The sequence below is a fragment of the Symphalangus syndactylus genome, chromosome 2 (assembly GCF_028878055.3).
Source record: "Symphalangus syndactylus isolate Jambi chromosome 2, NHGRI_mSymSyn1-v2.1_pri, whole genome shotgun sequence".
Taxonomy (NCBI): Eukaryota; Metazoa; Chordata; class Mammalia; order Primates; family Hylobatidae; genus Symphalangus; species Symphalangus syndactylus.
The window spans coordinates 24,203,666-24,223,304 of record NC_072424.2 but is presented as its reverse complement, the minus strand read 5'-3'; the positions used below and the strand labels follow the sequence as shown (position 1 = coordinate 24,223,304).

The following is a 19,639-nucleotide window of genomic DNA, read 5'->3' as shown; positions in this document are numbered from 1 at the left end:
AAAAAAACGGCTGATAGTGAAGGAGCGGGTATAACAAGCTATGTCCCACCTCCCTTCCAGTCATATCTGGGAACTCTGCTTTTAAGATTTGTCGGGATAATTTAAGGTCAGGAGGTCGAGACCAGCCTGGCCAACATGGTGAAACCCCATCTCTACTAAAAATACGAAAATTAGCCAGGCCTGGTGGTGGGCGCCTATAATCCCAGTCACTTGGGAGGCTGAGGCATGAGAGTCCTTTGAACTGGGAGGCAGAGGTTGCAGTAAGCTGAGATCCAGCTACTGTACTCCAGCCTGGGCAGTAAAGCGAGACTCAGTCTTAAAAATATTTCTCTGGGGTCCCCTCGGACAAGAGGGGGTCCTTTCAGTCAGTGGAGGACATGGGATTTTATTTCTGAGGGCATTTACTGTGTGTAAGTTACCAGGCATTGGGCTGCAAAGATGAGTAAGGCAAGCTCCTGGGAAGCAAGAAGCTTACATGCCCCTTAGAATGATGGTAATTCATAATAACTTTATTTTTTAAATCCTTGTAAATCTTCACAAAGGAAGGGATGTCATGGATGACAAAAGTAGCTACCCAGCTTTCTGCATAAAAAGCTTCCACCCCTGCTGGTCACCCACTCAGCACTCACCAGGGCCTGCACCACCTGCCTTCCCTCCTGCCAGAGTGCACACCCGGGACAGACTGATTATACATTGATGTGAAGAAGTCTGAAGCAACAGGTATCTTCACTGTATTTATACTTTCAGTTCTTCATAATCATGGAACGAAAATGTGAAATACCCCCCCGCCCCCAATTAAAGACATGCCAAATACTTCAGGAACAACTAGGATTGAAATTTGGCTTCTCCAAGGTAAGCCTGATAAGGCCAAAGTATGCTGGTACCTGTTAAACAGCATAAAGGGTACAGGGAGAGGGTTGTCAGGTAGAATTTCCACTTCCTTGAGGACCTGGGATCTGCCCTTGTTGGACATCTCTTCTGGAGCAGCACAGGCCACTCACCCCATGTGACTATACAGCACTTAAAAATGCCTCGAGTCCAAATTGAGATGTACTTGTGAGTATAGAATACAACAGGATTGGCCAGGCTTGGTGGCTCACGCCTATGATCCCAGCATTTTGGGAGGCTGAGGCGGGTGGTTTACCTGAGGTCTGGAGTTTGAGACCAGCCTGGCCAACATGGCAAAACCGTCTTTACTAAAAATACAAAAATTAGCCGGGCATGGTGGCGTGCACCTGTAATCCCAGCTACTCGGGAGGCTGAGGCAGGAGAACCGCTTGAACCTGGGAGGCAGAGGTTGCAGTGAGCCAAGATCATGCCATTGCACTCCAGCCCAGGCAACAGAGTGAGACTCTGTTTCAAACAAAACAATAAAAAAGGACTTTGAAGACAGTATAAAACATCTTTATTGATTACATGTTGAGATAATGTTCCAGATGTTTAGGTTAATACTGAAATCCAGCTTGCCTGTTTCTTTTCACTTTTTATTAAATGACCACTACAACATTTAAAATTACACACGTGGCTTGCTCAGTATTTCTCTGGGGCAATGCTGATCTAGAGGCAGAGACCATTCCTCCCCAGCAGTTAGACCTCAAGACTAACTGCTGTCCCCTGCGGGGATGACATGGTGGTGGTACATTATGTCTGCTGCTCTGGTGTGGCCCTGTTTTTATTTTTGGGTGCTCAGTAAATGTTACTGGGAGAAATGAATTACAGGAAAAATGAGCCCTTCCCTAGCCTCTTTCAATGAGGTTTGCAACATCAAAGTCACCATGGGCCACTTTCACTGGAAGCTGTCAGTGTCGGGAGGTTTGGAAATTGACTGAGAACTACAGACTGGAAAGGTGTAAAGCAAATTATTTTCCTATCAAATTGACATTTACAAGAATAATGGGAAGGAGCATGGAAAAGAGGAAGCAGGTCAACCTTCCTTGACAATTTGATAATATGCATCAAAAGTCTTAAGTTGTATAAAACCTGTATCCTACAAATTTATCTTTTCGTAGTTTATTCTAAGGAATTAATTGGACAAAAGCACAAAGACATCTAATTGTATTATTAAAATTGAAAGTTTAATATTCAACAATAGGTTAAATACATTAGGACATTATGTAGTGGCTCAAAACATAGACATTCAAAAAAAGGAAGTGGAAAACCTGAGTAATGTACAGCTTGTATGGAATGAACTAAAAACATATAAATTTTTGCATAGGTAGAATGACATTAGAAGAACATATACCACAATGTTAACAGTGATTATCTCTGGGTGTTGGAAAATGATTGATTTATCAACTTTTTTACTGTTCTTTCCTTTTTTTTTGCAATGAACAGGCATGCTCTGGCAGTTTTTAAATGAAGTATGGAAATTATGGATTGTGCAGTCATAGTCAACGTTCATTGAGAGCTTACTTTATATAAAGCATCATGCTCGGCATTGTGCTTTGTGGCATTTGAATTTTTAAAAATCAAACGCCCTCCAAACTTAAGGATGATGGCCAAAAGGTCCGCATATTACCCAACTGCAATAATAGGAGGGACAAGTAATTAAAAGCCAATTGCCATGACAAATAGAAAAGATGCCAAAGTCAACATTTTTTCAAGGAGCTATAAAGCCCGCGGAGGAGTCAGCTCATGGCACAGTGTTCGCTGCTGCACCGCTCAGAGGCTAGGTGACCCGCGTGGAAGTAAGTACTTTTTTATTTGCAGACCTTGGCCGATGCCGCGTTAAAAAACGCGAGGGGCTCTATGCACCTCCCTGGCGGTAGTTCCTCCGACCTCAGCCGGGTCGGGTCGTGCCGCCCTCTCCCAGGAGAGACAAACAGGTGTCCCACGTGGCAGCCGCGCCCCGGGCGCCCCTCCTGTGATCCCGTAGCGCCCCCTGGCCCGAGCCGCGCCCGCGCCTGTGAGTAGAGCCGCCCGGGCCCCGAGCGCTGGTCGCCGCGCTCCTCCGGGTGAGTCCCAGCCCCGAGTTGGCTCTGGCGTCCGGGTACCTGCCAGTGCCGGCTGCCGATGACTGATTCACGCTCCCAGGACTGGGGCCCCCTCTGCCCGGCCACCCCTACCCAGAGCACCCGGGCTGCGCGGCCCCGCCGAGGGTGCGGGCTTTGTTCGCATTGTCTGCGCGCACCTGAGCGCGGCCTTCCCGGGACGGCGGCGTCGGGGGAAGAGCGCACCTGGCGCGCGCCTCCCTCGTAGCCACTCGCGGTCCGCCCCAGGTGAGCTGGCGGGGTTTTGGGAGGGGTGCGGTCTGCAGGTAAGTGAGTAGGGGCTCCGGATACAGGGGTGGAGGAGGGCATGTATTAAACCCAAGCTGCCCTCCTGGCACAGTAGCGGGGCCTCCTTCCCTGGCGGCCGCGGAAAGGGACTCGCCCTTTGAATAAAGGCTTTGGTGACATGCTGGCCTCCACCCCACACCCCCCTACAGGACATATACAGGTGTTAAGGGGACTTGGGGCAGTTTTCCCAGGCAGAACGAGTGCCCCCAGCGAAGTGTCTGCAAGCAGAACCTGAGAGGGGCCAGCTGCCCCGTGAGAGTCCTCGCGCTTGGGCAGTGGGAAGTCCAGGGGTTTGCCATTCTGGTGACTTCCCCCAACTGGCTCAGCCCTGCTTCCTGCATGTCTCCTTCCCTTCCAGTAAGGCTAACAAAACTTTCCCTAGCTAAGCCGACCTTTCCCTCCCTCCCGCCTTGGGCCCTTGGCCACCTGCTGGGACGGTGAATGGGAGAGTCTCAGAATTGAACCTTGAAAACTTGTTGGGGGCACCAGACAGAAGAGAAGGGAGGAGGGCACCTTGTTGCTTGTGATTGTGGAATCAAGGGCTCCAGCTGAGGGGTGGCCTTGGTGATGGGGACCCCATGCCATGTGTTTGATGTCTTGGAAATTGGAATAATTAGAACGTGTACACTTTTCAAATTATAAGCTACTTTAAGTAAAACCCCAGAACCTCTAAGTGTTTTATAGATTCAGTCCCAAAAATTCAAGGTCTCTTTTGCTGTCAAGGTGACACTATATTAAGAAATGTCGATTTATTGAAGAGTCAGAAAAGAGAAGAGGTCAGAAAGGTACCACTAGAATTGACAAAAGCCACAGGCATGAATTTGTAAATGCTGCTGGCTTTCAGCAGGCTGAAGCCATCATCTCTTGTGACTGATGGGAGTTCAGAGCTCCTCAGGCCTTACTCTTCTTTTGTAGAAATCCAGGCCAGAGCCATCTCCTAGTAGTATAAGAATTTCTCAGACTAGGTCCCCAGGCAAATCCCAGGCTGGAGAAGAGGTTTGCTTTCCTCATCATCTCTGTCTGGCTGAAAACCATCAGTGTATTTTCATTAAATCTGGTTTTTGGTCTACCGTATAGAGATTACAGCCACTATTTCCCTCTCTTCAATAGGCACAAGCCCCTGGGATATCTGAATCATAGTCAGAAGCCCATGTTTTTACAGATGAGGAAACTGAGACCCAGTTTTAGAATGTTAAGTTCAAAGCAAAATTGAGCAGAAGGTACAGATTTCCCATATACCTCCTGTCCTCACCTATGCACAGCCTCCCCCATTATCAGCATCCCCCACTGCCGTGGTACATTTGTTCCAACTGATGAACCGACATTGGCACATCATTATGACCCAAAGTTCACAGTTTGCACTGGGGTTTGCTCCTATTGTACATTCTATGGCTTTGGACAAATGTAAAATGACATAAACCTGCCATTATGGTATCAAACAGCATAGTTTCACTACCCTAAAAATCCTCTGTGCATCCCACCCTCCCTACAACACGTGGTAATCACTGATCTTTCTACTGTCTCAATAGTTTTACCTTTTCCAGAATGTCTTATGATTGGAATCATGTAGTACATAGCCTTCCCAGATTGGTGTCTTTTGCTCAGTAATACACATTGACATTTCCCCTCCTGGCTTTTTAATGAGCATCATAAACAACAGAATAGTTATTTGGCAGTGATGGCATCATAAGCTCCTGGTGAAAATGCCTTTTTGTTAATAACTCCCCTGATGTGTGTGCATCTTACAAAGCATTGTCCTTGGATCCTCAGTACCTGGAAGGGTACTGGGCACAGGGCAGATGCTTAATAATTTTTACTGGATAAATGAAATTTCATATAATTATAGCAATGAGAGGGTCAGCAACACTATGAGGTTTTAGAACAGTGGTCCTCAAACTTGCAGTTCACATATCAGTAAATGAAAACCTAGTTTAATTGAGAGAGCTGCAATGGAATTGCTCATTTTTAATTTTATCCAATAAGGCTATTTTAAAATCAAACAAATTCCCACCCCACCCTCCATCATCAAGGAGGCTACTGGACGTCTCTTGGTGATTGTGCTTGTGTGTGTGCATTCCCTGCAAAATGTTTCTGTATAACCCCAAGGCAGCACACTGGGACAGCTGAATACATTTGAAGCCCCTTCCTTTGTGTGCCCTTTCATCTTTTAAACAGCTCTGGACTGCTTACTTTTCCTCTTCCACCCACCACATTACCTGTTGACTTTCCTTGAATGTGACCCTCAGTCCTCCCCTTCCTTTGCTGATCATGAGTCTCTTCTCTTGAACTAGATTTCTCTGCTCTCAAATTAGGAAACTTTGCCCTTGCCCTGGGAGCCTTCGCATCATGGTTTCATGGGATCCTGGCGACAACCTTTCCAGGGAAATAGGATGGATGGTTTTACCTCCATTTTAGAGAGAAGGAAATTGAGAGACTGAAGTGGAGGAATTTACCCAGGAGGCTCATGCTCAGGTGTCCTGCCATCAGATGGTTGCTCTTTTCAGTGTATCTGCGTACCACATGCCTCCTAGTACCAGGTGCATCTGCATGCCAATGCCTCTGTGTACCACGTGCCTCTGCATACTGCAGTGCCTCTGTGTACCAGTAAATCTGTGTGTCGGTGCCTCTGCATACCAGTGCATCTGTGTGCCGCATGCCTCTGCATACTGGTGCCTCTGTGTACCGCGTGTCTCTGTGTACCACACACCTCTGTGTACCAGTGCATCTGTGTACCGTGTGCCTCTGGTCATAGCTGAGAAGTCCTGGGCTGGACTCTAAGCTTGGGTTTTTCTCGCTCTGTGGCCTTGGGTCTCATCTTCTCCAAGACCATTTCCTCATCTATAAAAATGGAAATGATAATATCTACCCTACAGGTTATGGGTGTTGTTAAATGAAATGAATATATTAAATGTAATGAGAAACTTTTAACATCATTTATTTAGAAAGCATTTTACTATTTAGCAGAGACTTCTCTACCCTGTCTCGCTGGATCTTTACAACACTGGGGGAGTTTATGAAACTGAGATTCTCCCCATTTGGCAGATGAGGAACTAAGGCAGGGGAGGTTGTTGCTTGCAGTCACCCAGCTGCTAGGAGCAGAGCTAGGTTGGAATCCTGTTTCTGGACTTTGGGTCCTGTGTGTGTTCTCCCACACCTCAGGGCTAATCCCATTGTCCCATACAGTGAAATCGGGTTGTGTACAATTTAAAGCATTTTCAAATATCATCCATCAAAACAAACATGAACTCTCTTCTGGCTAAAAATGTGTCTTCAGATGCAGAGAGTGTGGGAGAGCTTGTGATCTATGCCTATCTTCCCAGCTTTTCTCCCTAACCCTCCAGGGAGCTCTCAAATGGCATGTTGCCCATTCCTTGGTGCTGACTTTTGGTTGTCAGGACACTGGGTTCTGAAAATTTACTAATTCTTTTAGGGGGAGCATGACTTTTCCCAAGCAGCTTTTTAAATGCTCTCTCTGCCATATCAGACTAGAAATGTGTCATCTACATCCGTTGACACTCTGAGCTTGAGCCAAATATTTTGCCAAAGTTTACAAGGAAGATGATTGTTACAGCAAAGACTTCCCCACCGGAGATTTTTACCTCTGATTTTAGTCTTCCCATTCAGGTGCGTACTGTACTTATAAAGGGCTCAGATTTCCATCCTGCTGATTTGGAGGAGGCTGCCAAGGGCTAATCTATTTGGGGTTGGAATTGTATTTTGTAAGGAGGTAGAAGTGGTTTCCTCTTTTTCCCTACACTCATTTCATTTCCGATGGTAGAGAAGGCAGACATTATCCTGCAAAACTGCCTTCAGCTATCCCTAATCGGCTCTTCTTTTTTTTAAAAGTAGCTGTGTATTGGCTTTTATTTCTTCCTGTGTCACGGGAAATGTAATTCCTGGGTAGTGCACAGTGGAAATTTTTGTGGCATCCTGCAGCAGACTTCACATGCCTGCTGTCCCAAGTGCAGGTGGTGCTGCGTGGAACCAGGATCCGAAGGCCACACTCTGATGAGGAGATCGGGGGCGTGGGGAGCATCTACATCCATGGATGAGAACTCCAGAAGCCAGGAATAACACGGGGGATTAGCATGAGTAATGGAACAGAAGGGAACAAGGTGATGAGCGAGGTGTAATGGAAAAGGCTTGGCAAGGCGTACCTGAGAATGGGTGGTCTGTTCCAGCCCCTGGCTTGCAGATCACTCCCAACTACTTTGTAGGAAGCCAGAGGGCCCTGGTAACTCTCATCTTATGCCGGATGGAGTGTGGGAGCTGCTGGCAGGTATTAGCTGGGAGAGAAATTGCCAACGTGCAGGATTCAGGGTGGCAGATTTTTAAAATTATGCTTCTGTGCTTCTGAACTGCCCCCTAGTTCATAGCCTGTTTTCTGGATCCTGGACTTCTGCCAGAGTGTCGCCTCTTACCGGCAGCCCCAACACCTCTCCCTTGTTGAACATTCTGTGGCAGCTTCCCCCAGAACCGGGAAGGTGACGCTAGGAGGCCAGAATGGAATCTGATCCACTGATTAGCTGTGTAAGCTGGGGCAGAACACTTCACTTCTCCATGTCTCAGCTTTCTCACCTGTGAAATGGGGATAATACACCCTCCCTGGCTGGCTGCGAGGATTAGGAGAGAAGACACGAAGGGCGGAGCCTGGTGGCAGGCACACAAGAAATGCTCATTACATGGTAGTAGCTGTTGATTTTTATTGTGGAATTCACCCTTTAAAAAAAAAAAAAAAAGCTTTCCAGGTGTAGGGCTGTATTGTGGAGGTCAAATTAGTATTGTAGGAAAATTTTGATATGAGAGGGGAATGAGCTGCCTATTTGAGATGACTGGATGGGAATAGAGTGCAAACAATACTTCACCAGCATCGCAATAGCGTTCATTTCATTAATCTTGGTATAAAAAAGAATGCAGTGAACACAGTGAGTGCAACGATGCCCTGGAAGGGTCCCTCTAGCCCTCCTACAGGAGGTATTCTGGTGCTTTGTTTATCTAGCAAGCAAGGACCTCCCCTACTATACATCAGGCACATGCAGGTCTCTGGAGCTCCAGCAGAGATTAGATACAGTCTGTAGTCTCAGGCATTTGCCACCCGGCAGCCAAGACAAACGTATCACTGGGCAGTTTCAGCGTGGGCTGTGTGACAGTAGGGGTTGTATTGAGGGGGACAGGGGAGGGAGGTGCTGCAGAGGTTGCAGAACCAACACCGTCTGATTGATCCAAACAGCTAGGAGAAGGCATTTGACATCCTGTGTGCATTTGCAGATTGCCAACGTACATTCTATTTTAATGAGCAGAAACTTGGGCGACTCTGGAAAAACATGCAGCTGGGCAAGCAGAGGCACATAGTGGATCGAGATCAAGCTGCTTAAGTTGGTCTCATAGCACGGAGGGAAGGGGCCTGTGTTTACTGGGTGCCTTCCTATGTGGCAGGAACCTTCTGTACTTCCTTCTACTTTATCCTCACAGCAGCCTGGGGAGGTGGCTACCAGAATCCTTGTTTTATAAATAACAGGCCTGAGCCTCAGTCTCCTGCCAGTGCCCAGGGTCAGAAGCTGTAACTCCGTAAAATCATCCTGAACCTAAGGAATAGAGACAGCATTGAAAAGCTCTTCACCGCATCCTCGATGCCTTGCCGTTGCCTGACTCACAGGCGGCAGGTGGGGGCTTGTTCTGCCTCTGTGGTGTGGAGTAAGAGGGATAAAAAAAAATGTCCTTAGGGGAAAATGAGTCTTTCTTGCTGGCATGCGCAGGGCTGGAAGCTAGCAGGAAGTATGTGCTGCAGGCCAGTATCCTTCCCGCCACCTTTCTCCCTTTGATCGTGTCTGGAGAGCACCTGACATACTGGCTCTTGCCATGTTAGGTGTCTGATTTTCACTTAGATCAGGAGAAGACTTGAGCCGCTTAGTCATTTGAAGCAGGAAGACCCTGCACGAAGACGCTCAGCTGGCAGGGACATTTGTTTTATAATTGTTTTATGACTGCTTTGAAATCCAAGGAGCTCTATAGACAGTTCCAAGTGGTGCATATTCTAGAATTAGGTAGAATCTGGTGGCATCATGGAAATAACCACACAGTCTGAGAATATTGGGTGGTCAGTACATGCTCCATCCTCCAGGAGGACCACTCTCCGTGGCACCCTGGACTACCGGCCCCCACCCCCCACCCGAGATGATTGGAGGTCGGATGCATGGTGAGAAGGTAGATTTCTGGAGCCTTGGTGTTCTTTGCTATGAATTTTTAGTTGGGAAGCCTCCTTTTGAGGCAAACACACCAAGAGACCTACAAAAGAATATCATGGGTTGGGCTGGGCATGGTGGCTCACGCCTGTAATCCCAGCACTTTGGGAGGCTGAGGCGGTCGTATCGCCTGAGGTCAGGAGTTTAAGACCAGCCTGATCAACATGGTGAAACCCCGTCTCTACTAAAAATACAAAAATTAGCTGGGCATGGTGGCGCATGCCTGTAATCCCAGCTACTCGGAAGGCTGAGACAGGAGAATCGCTTGAACCCGGGAGGCAGAGGTAGCAGTGAGCTGAGACCATGCCATTGCATTCCAGCCTGGGCAGCAAGAGCGAAAGCAACTCCATCTCAAAAAAAAAAAAAAAAAAAAAAAAAGAGTATCACAGATTGAATTCACATTCCCTGACTGTAACAGAGGGACCCAGGGACCTCATTTCAAGACTGTTGAAGCATAATCCCAGCCAGAGGCCAATGCTCAGAGAAGTACTTGAACACCCTTGGATCACAGCAAATTCATCAAAACTATCAAATTCCCAGAACAAAGAATCAACTAGCAAACAGTCTTAGGAATCATGCAGGGGGAGAAATCCTTGAGCCTGGGCTGTTGTATAACCTGTCAGGAACATGCTACTGAAATTTGTTTTACCATTGACTGCTGCCCTCAATCTAGAGCGCTACAAGAAATATTTGTTTTACTGAGCACCTGACAATGCCTCAACCTCCCTATTCAGAAAGCTCCACATAAATAAACATGACACTCTGAAGTGAAAGTAGCCACGAGAATTGTGCTATTTACACTGGTTCGTAATCTGGAGGCAAGGTTCCACTGCAGCCGCCCCCTCAGCCTGTGCCACACATGGTGTCCTCCCAGGAGACAAATCCAGAGTGTGGCTGTGGGGAAAGTGACCACTTTGCCCTGACTCGATCGGTTAAGGAGCTGTGCAATAACCTTCCCAGTACATGAGTGTGTCACTTATTGGGTTGGCCAAGCCTAGTAAAGCTGTTGGAATGAGAATGTGATTCTTTTTAAGTGTGAAAGATTTTTGGACAGATTTGTATTTTTTCTCTGGTGGCATTCCCTTAGGAGTGTTCTGTGTCTGCCCAGCACCCTGGTAGGCCTGGTTGGGTTTCCAGTTCTCCTTAACCACTTATCTCCCAGATGAGAGTGTATAAAATAGGAACACATGCTCTACCTCCATTTAGGGACTTGCAACCTCTGCATCCCGGGTTCAAGAGATTCTCCTGCCTCAGCCTACCGAGTTCCTGGGATTATAGGCACTCGCCACCATGCCTGGCTAATTTTTTGTATTTTCAGTAGAGATGTTTCACTGTGTTGGCCAGGCTGGTCACAAACTCCTGAACTCAGGTGATCCACCTGCCTTGGCCTCCCGAAGTGCTGGGATTACAGGCATGAGCCACCGTGAAGGGCTTATTTTTAAAAAAAAAACATTGGAGTTATGGCATGTGTGTAAACTTTAAATATGCAAGTATGTCAAAAAAAAAAAAAAAAAAAACCACAGAGCTGGATGTATCTTGAGGTCCAAACATCATAGGTCCACGATGGAGGCAGGATCCAACGGGACTTTTAAAACCATAAGACAGCTTAGCCATGGCGGGACCCTTCTCTTCACTTTGTAAGGGAGGAATCACAGCCTCTCTCGAGGTCACAGGGCACCAGGATGAGGACTAGGGCCCCTGGGTTCATGTAGGCTCTCTGCCACCATGGGGCATGGGGCAGGTGTGGCTCCTGCCTGGGTGGTGAAGTTTTTTTTAAAAAAAACTTGTTAAAAAATAATTTTTCTTAGCCAGGTATGGTGGCATGTACCTATAGTCTCAGCTACTCGGTAGGCTGAGGCACAAAAATCACTTGAGCCCCGGAGGCGGAGGTTGCAGTGAGCCAAGATTGCGCCGCTGCACTCCAGCCTGGGCTACAGAGTGAGACTCCATCTAAAAAAAAAAAAAAAAAGAAAAAGTCCTCCTCCTTCAGCCAGATTACGATTTATAAATAATTTAGATGATTAGTGGACAATTTAGATAGTGCAAGCTTTCTGCAGATGTTGTCTTCTTAGCTAGGGGAAGATTTGTTAACAGCATTAGAAGGTTTCAGGAGATGAGGACATTGAAAATCAGATCTTCAGCCTGTTGAATTCTAGCTCCTCATGAAGAAATGGAGACCCTGAGAAAGGAGTAACTGCCCAGGGTCACGTGGCTAGTCAGGGCCCAGGCAGAGCCAACACCCAGGCCTCTTAACTCTGGGGAGAGCAGGAGAGCACACCTTCCCAGGGCCTGTGGAGGGCTGGGGTGCATTTGGGGGTGGATGACAGAGGTATCTTGGGGAAGATGTTAGATTGGTGTCTAAAACCAAAGTAATTGGAGTAAAGTCTTCCATGACTTGGGAATTGGGAACTTTTCCAGGCTACTGTAGTTATTGTGCCGAGGGTCTCTAGGGTTATATCTGTGACCTGGAAAAGGCTGAGTTGGCATCTTGTTTGGCCGTGTGACTTGGGGCGTTCACAGAACTAATTGCTGATTCTTTCTTTTGCTGTCCCTGTAGTTATATCAACATGCCCCCTTTCCTGTTGCTGGAAACCATCTGTATTTTCCTGTTTTCCAGAGGTAAGATGTGTTTATTGGTGATGGGGAAGTACTGGGGTGTTGGGTAGGGGGGTTGCTTGCTTCAAATCCTGTTGATTTTCAATTCTAAAGGTCTCTTGAATCCACCTGCATCTCCCCTCCGTGGCCACCTCCTTAGTCCAAGCCATGTCATCTTGTGCTTGGACCACTGCAGTAGCCTCCTGCCTGGCCTCCCTGGGTCCCCCGGTCCTCCTCCAACCCATTCTCCATGCAGTGGCTATTTCTTTTTTTATTTTTGAGTTCCAGGGTACATGTGCAGGATGTGCAGGTTCATTACATAGGTCAATGTGTGCCATGGTGTGTGCCATGATGGTTTGCTGCACCTATCAACCCATCACTTAGGTATTGAGCCCAGCATGCATTAGCTATTTATCCTGATGCTCTCCCTCCTCCACCCCACCCCTCGACAGGCCCCAGTGTGTGTTGTTTCCCTCCCCGTGTCCATATGTTCTCATTGTTCAGCTCCTATTTATTTATTTATTTATTTGAGACGGAATCTCTGTCACCCAGGCTGGAGTGCAATGGTGCGATCTCTGCTCACGGTAACTTCCGCCTCCCAGGTTCAAGCGATTCTCCTGTCTCAGCCTCCTGAGTAGCTGAGATTAGAGGCACGCACCACCACACCCGGCTAATTTTTGTATTTTTAGTAGAGAAGGGGTTTCACCATATTGGTCAGGCTGGTCTTGAACTCCTGACCTCAGGTGATCTGACTGTCTTGGCTTCCCAAAGTGCTGGGATTATAGGCGTGACCCACTGTGCTCAGCCCTCAGCTCCCACTTATAAGTAAGAAAATGCAGTGTTTGGTTTTCTGTTCCTGCGTCAGTTTGCTGAGGAGAATGGCTTCTAGCTCCACACATGTCCTTGCAAAGGACATGGTCTCGTTCCTTTTAATGGCTGCATAGTATTCCATGGTGTATATGTGCCACATGTTCTCTATCCAGTCTATCATTGATGGGCATTTGGGTTGATTCCATGTCTTTACAGCGGCCATTTCAAAATGCAAATCGGATCATGTCTGGAGCCTTCTTTACCCCCAACTAAAACTTTTCAGTGACTTTCTGTGGCTCTTAAGAGGCTTTGTCTCATCTTAGCCTGTGGCCATCGTGAGTCCCCTCTGCGCCCTCTGCACCACAGCTCACTCTCCTTCCAGTCCTGCCCTGCATCCTTGCTCCCCGCCACCAAAAAGTTTCTGAATTACGTTGCCCCTCTGCTTGGATCACCCCCTCGCCCCAACACTGCCACCCTGGCAAACTCCTCCCCATCCTTTGGCCCCAGCACAGTTCCCCTGGGACCTCCTGATCAAGTCACATCCCCCTCTTCAAACCCCTTGTAGCCCTTGCTCTGTAGCACTTAACACAGATATGAGTTTCGTGTGCATTTTTTAAAATGACATCTTTTCCATAAGATGTAAGCTCCTCAAGGAAAGAGACTGTACATTCTTTAACATTCTTTATTCACCACTATATTATTTCAGGGCCTGCACTGGGCATGGCTCATGGTTTATGCTCCAGAAATAGATTAATGAATAAATAATGGAGCAAATCCACTTTCTTTTTACTTCCCACTTTGTCCCTTTCAAGTTCTAGTCTCTTTGAAATATGAGAAGGTAGGAAGGAATTGATGTGTCTGCAGATTGTTGTCTTACAAGTAAGAACAGGTGGACTGGGCGGCCAAGCTGTCCCAGCCTCCTGAGGCTCGGGGTCCCCTTCTGTAAAGCCAAGGGGTTGCACAGTGGCCTCTGGGATTCTTTCTTGCAGTTCCTCCCTGGTCTGTGTTTCCATGAGTAGGTATTTGTTCTCTGCTGAATTGGCTACTGTTAATACCTGCCTGTTTCCTGGAACCTAGCGGGGATCAGAAAGGCTGGTGGAAGTTGAGGGCTGGTGGCTCCAGCCTGGCTGCCCAGCCCACCTGTTTCTCTCTGTCTCTGAGCCAGGTGGGGTGGATGGGAAGTGTAACACAGCAGCTTCATGGCCAAGGGGTTGGGGAGTGGTGAGATGTGTTTGGGGCCAGGGCCTGAATAAAGTCTCTGGAGTCCCGGGCACAGTCCCGGTTCTATTCCAGCTTGTCATGGACCTTTGCCTTCTGTGGCCCTGTCCAGCCTCCAAATTGCGATCACATGCACTTGTTCTGATCATCCTTGGGTTGTACAGATGAGGCAGGGGAGGCCCAGAGAGGCCCTGTGACTTGCCCAAGGTCACACAGCTATGTAGCAGACATGAGACTAACACCCAGTTCTCCCTACTCCTGGGCTGGCTGTACCGCTCAGCTTCTCTGGAAAGATAAGAATGTACAAAAGTTCTCTCTAAGACTTGGCTGTCACATCTGTAAGGTGAAAGAATTGGACTAGATTAGTGATTCTCAACCCTGCCTGCTCAATAGCGTCACCCATCTTGCAGACTGAAGTTCCGGAGCCCAGGCAGCTGGTCTTTAGAGGGGGCTGCCGACTTGGTTGGAAAAAGCAACAGCAATCACACATGAAGCAGCTGCCTGTTGAGGGGGAGCCTCTGCAGTCCTGAGGACATTTCACAGGGAGCACTGGGGATGTCACCCAGGCTCAAGGTGGGCCCACCTGAAGCCTGGCACCTGCCATGACAGCTGAGCACAGGGCACAGAGGCACAGTTAGTTAGCTGAGTGACATCTTTAGTGAGTGGTCTCTGCTCACAGAGCTCCCCTGCCTTCCTATCCTGGGGAGATGGCTGGCCTGCCTTCAGCTGGAGAGTTTGCTGGTAAGATATTTAAAAAGAAACTGTATTTTTCTGTTCCTTGTGGGGTCTTTAGGATTCCTTGGCTACTGGGCCCTTTGTCAGGAGAATAATTCATGGACTCAGCTCAGGAAACCTTAGTGCCTGTGTGTTTATGCAGAGGGCTGGGCGAGGCTCTGTGGACTGGGTGGAAGTGTTTCTGCCCTCAGGGAGCTTCTAGGCAGCAAGGTGAGGGGCTCGTGGGAACAGCACCGCATTATGGGGTGGGCCGCAATGGGCCCAGGAGTTGGCATGGTCGTGATCTCTGAATGCAGTGAGCAGAAAGCCTATAATTTTTTTTTTTTTTTTTTTTTGAGATGGAGTCTTGCTCTGTCGCCCAGGCTGGAGTGCAGTGGTGCACTCTTGGCTCACTGCAACCTCCGCCTCCCAGGTTCAAGTGATTCAACTGCCTCAGCCTGGCAAGTAGCTAGGATTACAGGCACCTGCCACCACACCCACCTAATTTTTGTGTTTTTAGTAGAGATGGGGTTTCACCCTGCTGGCCAGGCTGTTCTCAAACCCCTGACCTCAGGTGATCCCCGCCACCCCAGCCTCCCAAAGTGCTGGGATTACAGGCGTGAGCCACCCCGCTGGCCTGTTTTTGTTTTTAATGCTGCCCCTGCCTCTGTCCCAATAACTGCCATTTTTTTAATGCAAGTAGATTTTTCTTTTCTTTAATCTTGTCTACTGTCTTTCTTTCTAGTCTAAGTCTCGTTTCTGTCTCTGGTGGCAAAACAGCTGCGGCAGACTGCCAGATCTAATGAGAGAGATTTGCCTGGCAGCTTTTGGCTGTGGAGCTGACTGCTGGCTTAGCACATTGACTTAGAATCTCTATGAGTAGAGATTGAGGGGAGGAGGGAGTATTAGGTGAGCAGGAACTGTCTGCTCAAAGATATGGTAGGGGGAAAGACTAGTTTAGTTTGCATGGGGGACTAGTGAACGGGAAGGAGCCGGGAAAGACAGAGCTGGAACCAGCCGAGGGGGTACTGAGTTAGCAGGTTGACCAATAACGTGGGTCATTGGTGTCACTCCCCCAGACTGAAACCCTCTTTTGACATTCCTCTTGTCATCAATTTCCTGGCAGTTGCAAACCTTGAGACCAGGTGCCCTGTACTGTGTGATTCCTCCTGGCCTCCCTGCTGAATCTCCTTCACCTCTCTCCACAGCAGCCCCCATGCTCATCTGCCACTCAGGTTCAAGCAGTTCTCCTGCCTCAGCCTCCCGAGTAGCTGGAACTATAGGCGCCCACCAACACACTCGGCTAATTTTTGTATTTTTAGTACAGATGGGGTTTCACCATGTTGGCGAGGCTGGTCTTGAACTCCTGACCTAAGGTGATGGGCCCACCTCGGCCTCCCAAAGTGCTGGGTTTACAGGCGTGAGCCACCCTGCCCGGCCTGCTCATGTTCCTTCGTCTGCCCCACTTCTGTGACCTGGCCACTCCTGGGCTCTGCCCCCTAGCTTTGTTTCCTCTGCGCTTAGTCACTGCACATTGACATTTACAAAGTATCTGAGTGTACTTCTCTTCTGCCGCTAGACACATACCAGGTGCAGTTGCAGAGAGGATGTTGGCTTTTCCAAATGTCCCTTCCGGGGACCCCTTATTGTCTTCAGGACTTCCATCATGGTTGGCTCACTGTTCAGTAATCCTGTGACCTCCTCAGTGTCTTACCTCCACCCTCCAATTTCATTTCCTCTCCCCCTCTCCCCTCTCCCACCTCTCCCCCTCTCCCCTCTCCCACCTCTCCCCCTCTCCCCTCTCCCACCTCTCCCCCTCTCCCCTCTCCCACCTCTCCCCCTCTCCCCTCTCCCACCTCTCCCCCTCTCCCCTCTCCCCCCTCTCCCCTCCCCCCTCCCCCCTCCCCCTCTCCCCCTCTCTCCCCCTCCCCCTCTCTCCCCCTCTCCCCCTCTCCCCCTCTCCCCCTCCCCCTCTCCCCCCCTCTCCCCCTCCTGCCCCCTCTCCCCCCCTCTCCCCCTCCCACCCCCTCTCCCCCTCCCACCCCCTCTCCCCCCCTCTCCCCCTGTCCCCTCTCTCCTCTCTCCCCCTGTCCCCTCTCTCCTCTCTCCCCCTGTCCCCCCTCCCCTCTCTCCCCCTGTCCCCCCTCCCCTCTCCCCTCCCTCCCCTCCCTCCTCTCCCCTCCCTCCCCTCCCTCCTCTCCCCTCTGTCCCCTCCCTCCCCTCCCTCCCCTCCCTCCCCTCCCTCCTCTCCCCTCCCTCCCCTCCCTCCTCTCCCCTCCCTCCCCTCCCTCCCCTCCCTCCTCTCCCCTCCCTCTCTCCCCCTCCTCCTGGTTATTACACCTGACCTCACACCTCTCCCCCCTCCCTGGTTATTACACCTGACCAGGGACAAAAGTTTTCAGAATCACAGGCTCTCTAGAACCCCACTGTGTGTTAGTTTTATTCTTTCTCTTTGAACTACCCACATTTAAATACAAAGATATCTCATAGAAGTGAGGTAATTGGGGGGTTTCTTTATGTTATCCGTCTGGTAATTTTTGAGATGCAAGAATCATCACTCCCCCACATTCTAGGTTTCTCTGCTGTTCCCTTTTTAGTCCGGTCACTTAAGGTGGAGATTGAGCCTCCTCCCCTCTCAGCATTTTAATGGTTGCTTCTGGTGTTTTCTCTCCTAGTGCCCCCATCTCTCCCTCTCCAGGAAGTCCATGTAAGCAGAGAAACCATCGGGAAGATTTCAGCTGCCAGCAAAAGTAAGCCCAGGTTCTTCTTAACCCTCCAGATGCCCACTCAGACCTCTGTGTGATGGACTGGATGAGAACCGTGTTCTCCCAGAGAGTTTCTGTCCCTTTCCCATCTTCCTTTCATACTCTGGCCAGAGTCATTTTCCCCAAACAGGGATCTGACCAAGTCACTTGGTTTAAAAACAAACAAAAGTGGGTGCCTGTAATCCCAGCTACTCGGGAGGCTGAGGCAGGAGAATTGCTTGAACCCAGGAGGCAGAGGTTGCAGTGAGCCGACATGGTGCCATTGCACTTCAGCCTGGGTAACAAGAGGGAAACTCCATCTCAAAAACAAACAAAACAGCTCAGTAAACCTTTTTTTTGTTTTGTTTTAAAGTCAGGGTCTTGCTCTTGTCACCCAGGCTGGAGTGCAATGACACAATATCAGCTCACTGCAGCCTCAACCTTCTGGGCTCAAGTGATCCTCCTGCCTCGGCCTCCCAAATAGCTGGGACCATAGGCATGCATCACCATGCCCGGCTAGTTTTTGTGTTTTTAGTAGAGATGGGGTTTCACCATGTTACCTAGGCTGATCTTGAACTCCTGAACTGAATCTATCCGCCAGCCTTGGCCTCCCAAAGTGCTGAGATTCCAGGTGTGAGCCACCATGCCCAGCCTCAGGAAACCTTTATTATTGAATTACTTGGCCTGTGCCTCAAGGTTTTCTGTTATCTGCTCACCAGGTAACAGGGGGTGACTACTTGCCATGTCCATCTCCCACCATATTCCTTCCTCTTCCACCCTCATCAGTATCGCTCCACATGGCTGCTGTTACTGCTACTGAACTCTTGGGTAACATGGCCTCACATATCAGGGTGCCTGTGTCCACACTAGATTGCGGTCCCCCGAGGCCTGGGACCAAGTCTTTTCAGTGCTGCTCACTGGCCCAGTAGACCCCCTCACAGAGCTTAATTGGTATTGTTGAACTGGGTCCTTCCATTATTATAATACAAAGGCTTTCATGTAAAGGCCCATTTGTGAGCTTCACACCCATGGTGCGTGTGCTGCCTGCTTCAGAGGAGGGCTGACTTCTGCAGGTTAGTTCTCCCCTTTCATGCTAAGAGGGGCAGCAGCCTGGCCCACCACAAGGCTGTTTGTGCCTTCACTCTGCTTCAGAAGTGAGACCGACTTGCTACTGGTTGTCACCTGTCTGTCCCGCTCTCCCTAGTGATGTGGTGCTCGGCTGCAGTGGACATCCTGTTTTTGTTAGATGGGTCTAACAGCGTCGGGAAAGGGAGCTTTGAAAGGTCCAAGCACTTTGCCATCACAGTCTGTGACGCTCTGGACATCAGCCCTGAGAGGGTGAGTGCAAGTCTTGTGGGTGTTTGTGTTAGGGCGTCTTCTGTGACAAGGGACAGAAACCCGGTCTCAAGCAGAGGAGGCATCTACTGGCTTGTGGAGCTGGGAAGATCAAGGGGCTGAATACTGGTTCTTGGCATGGGATCCAAGGGCTGAGTTGAGGCTATAAGACATCTTTCTCTTCTTTTTTTTTTTTTTTTTTTCCTTCTCTCAATTTTGTTTTCTTTTCGTTGACTTCCTTCCCAGGCAGGTTTTCCTGACATAGCCAAGTTGTCCTGCATTGTTCCTCAAACTGGTGACCCTGGTAAAAATTAGGGGGGCTTATTACTCTGTGGATCTGGCCAAAGTCCCAGGGAGGGCTCTGATTGGGCAGGCCTAGGTCACATGATAATCCACTAACCAATCACAGCAGTCAGAGGGAAGAGAGTTGCTGGCCAGACCTCGGTCAAGAGCTCCGCCATGTTTTGGGGGTAGGGAGTGGTTTTGACTTTCCTCTACAAAGAGAGGTTGGATTGTGTTTGCAGAACAGTAGGAAAGGGAAAGCATGCTAAGCAGACTAAAGCTGTTACTACCTCAGCGGACTGAATATGAAGCACAGCTCCTACTCTCTCTTGCACTTGAGAGGAACTACTCCTGCTTGAGTGGATCCAGCCGGTATCCTAATTTCTTGTTCTTCAAATATAGGTCTTAAATATAGCAGAGT

General features: G+C 49.0%; 1 protein-coding gene across 1 annotated transcript in view; it reads left to right on the top strand.

Moving 5' to 3' along the window:
- Positions 1-2,905: 2,905 nt before the first annotated feature.
- VWA2 (von Willebrand factor A domain containing 2) overlaps positions 2,906-19,639 on the top strand; it is a 55,907-nt gene continuing 39,173 nt past the window's right edge. Inside the window, exons 1-4 of the mRNA XM_055248524.2 lie at positions 2,906-3,218; positions 12,078-12,139; positions 17,533-17,607; positions 18,806-18,939. Of these exons, the coding sequence (XP_055104499.2) occupies positions 12,088-12,139; positions 17,533-17,607; positions 18,806-18,939 (261 nt within the window). The 5' untranslated portion in view covers positions 2,906-3,218; positions 12,078-12,087. The remainder of the gene's footprint in view (positions 3,219-12,077; positions 12,140-17,532; positions 17,608-18,805; positions 18,940-19,639) is intronic.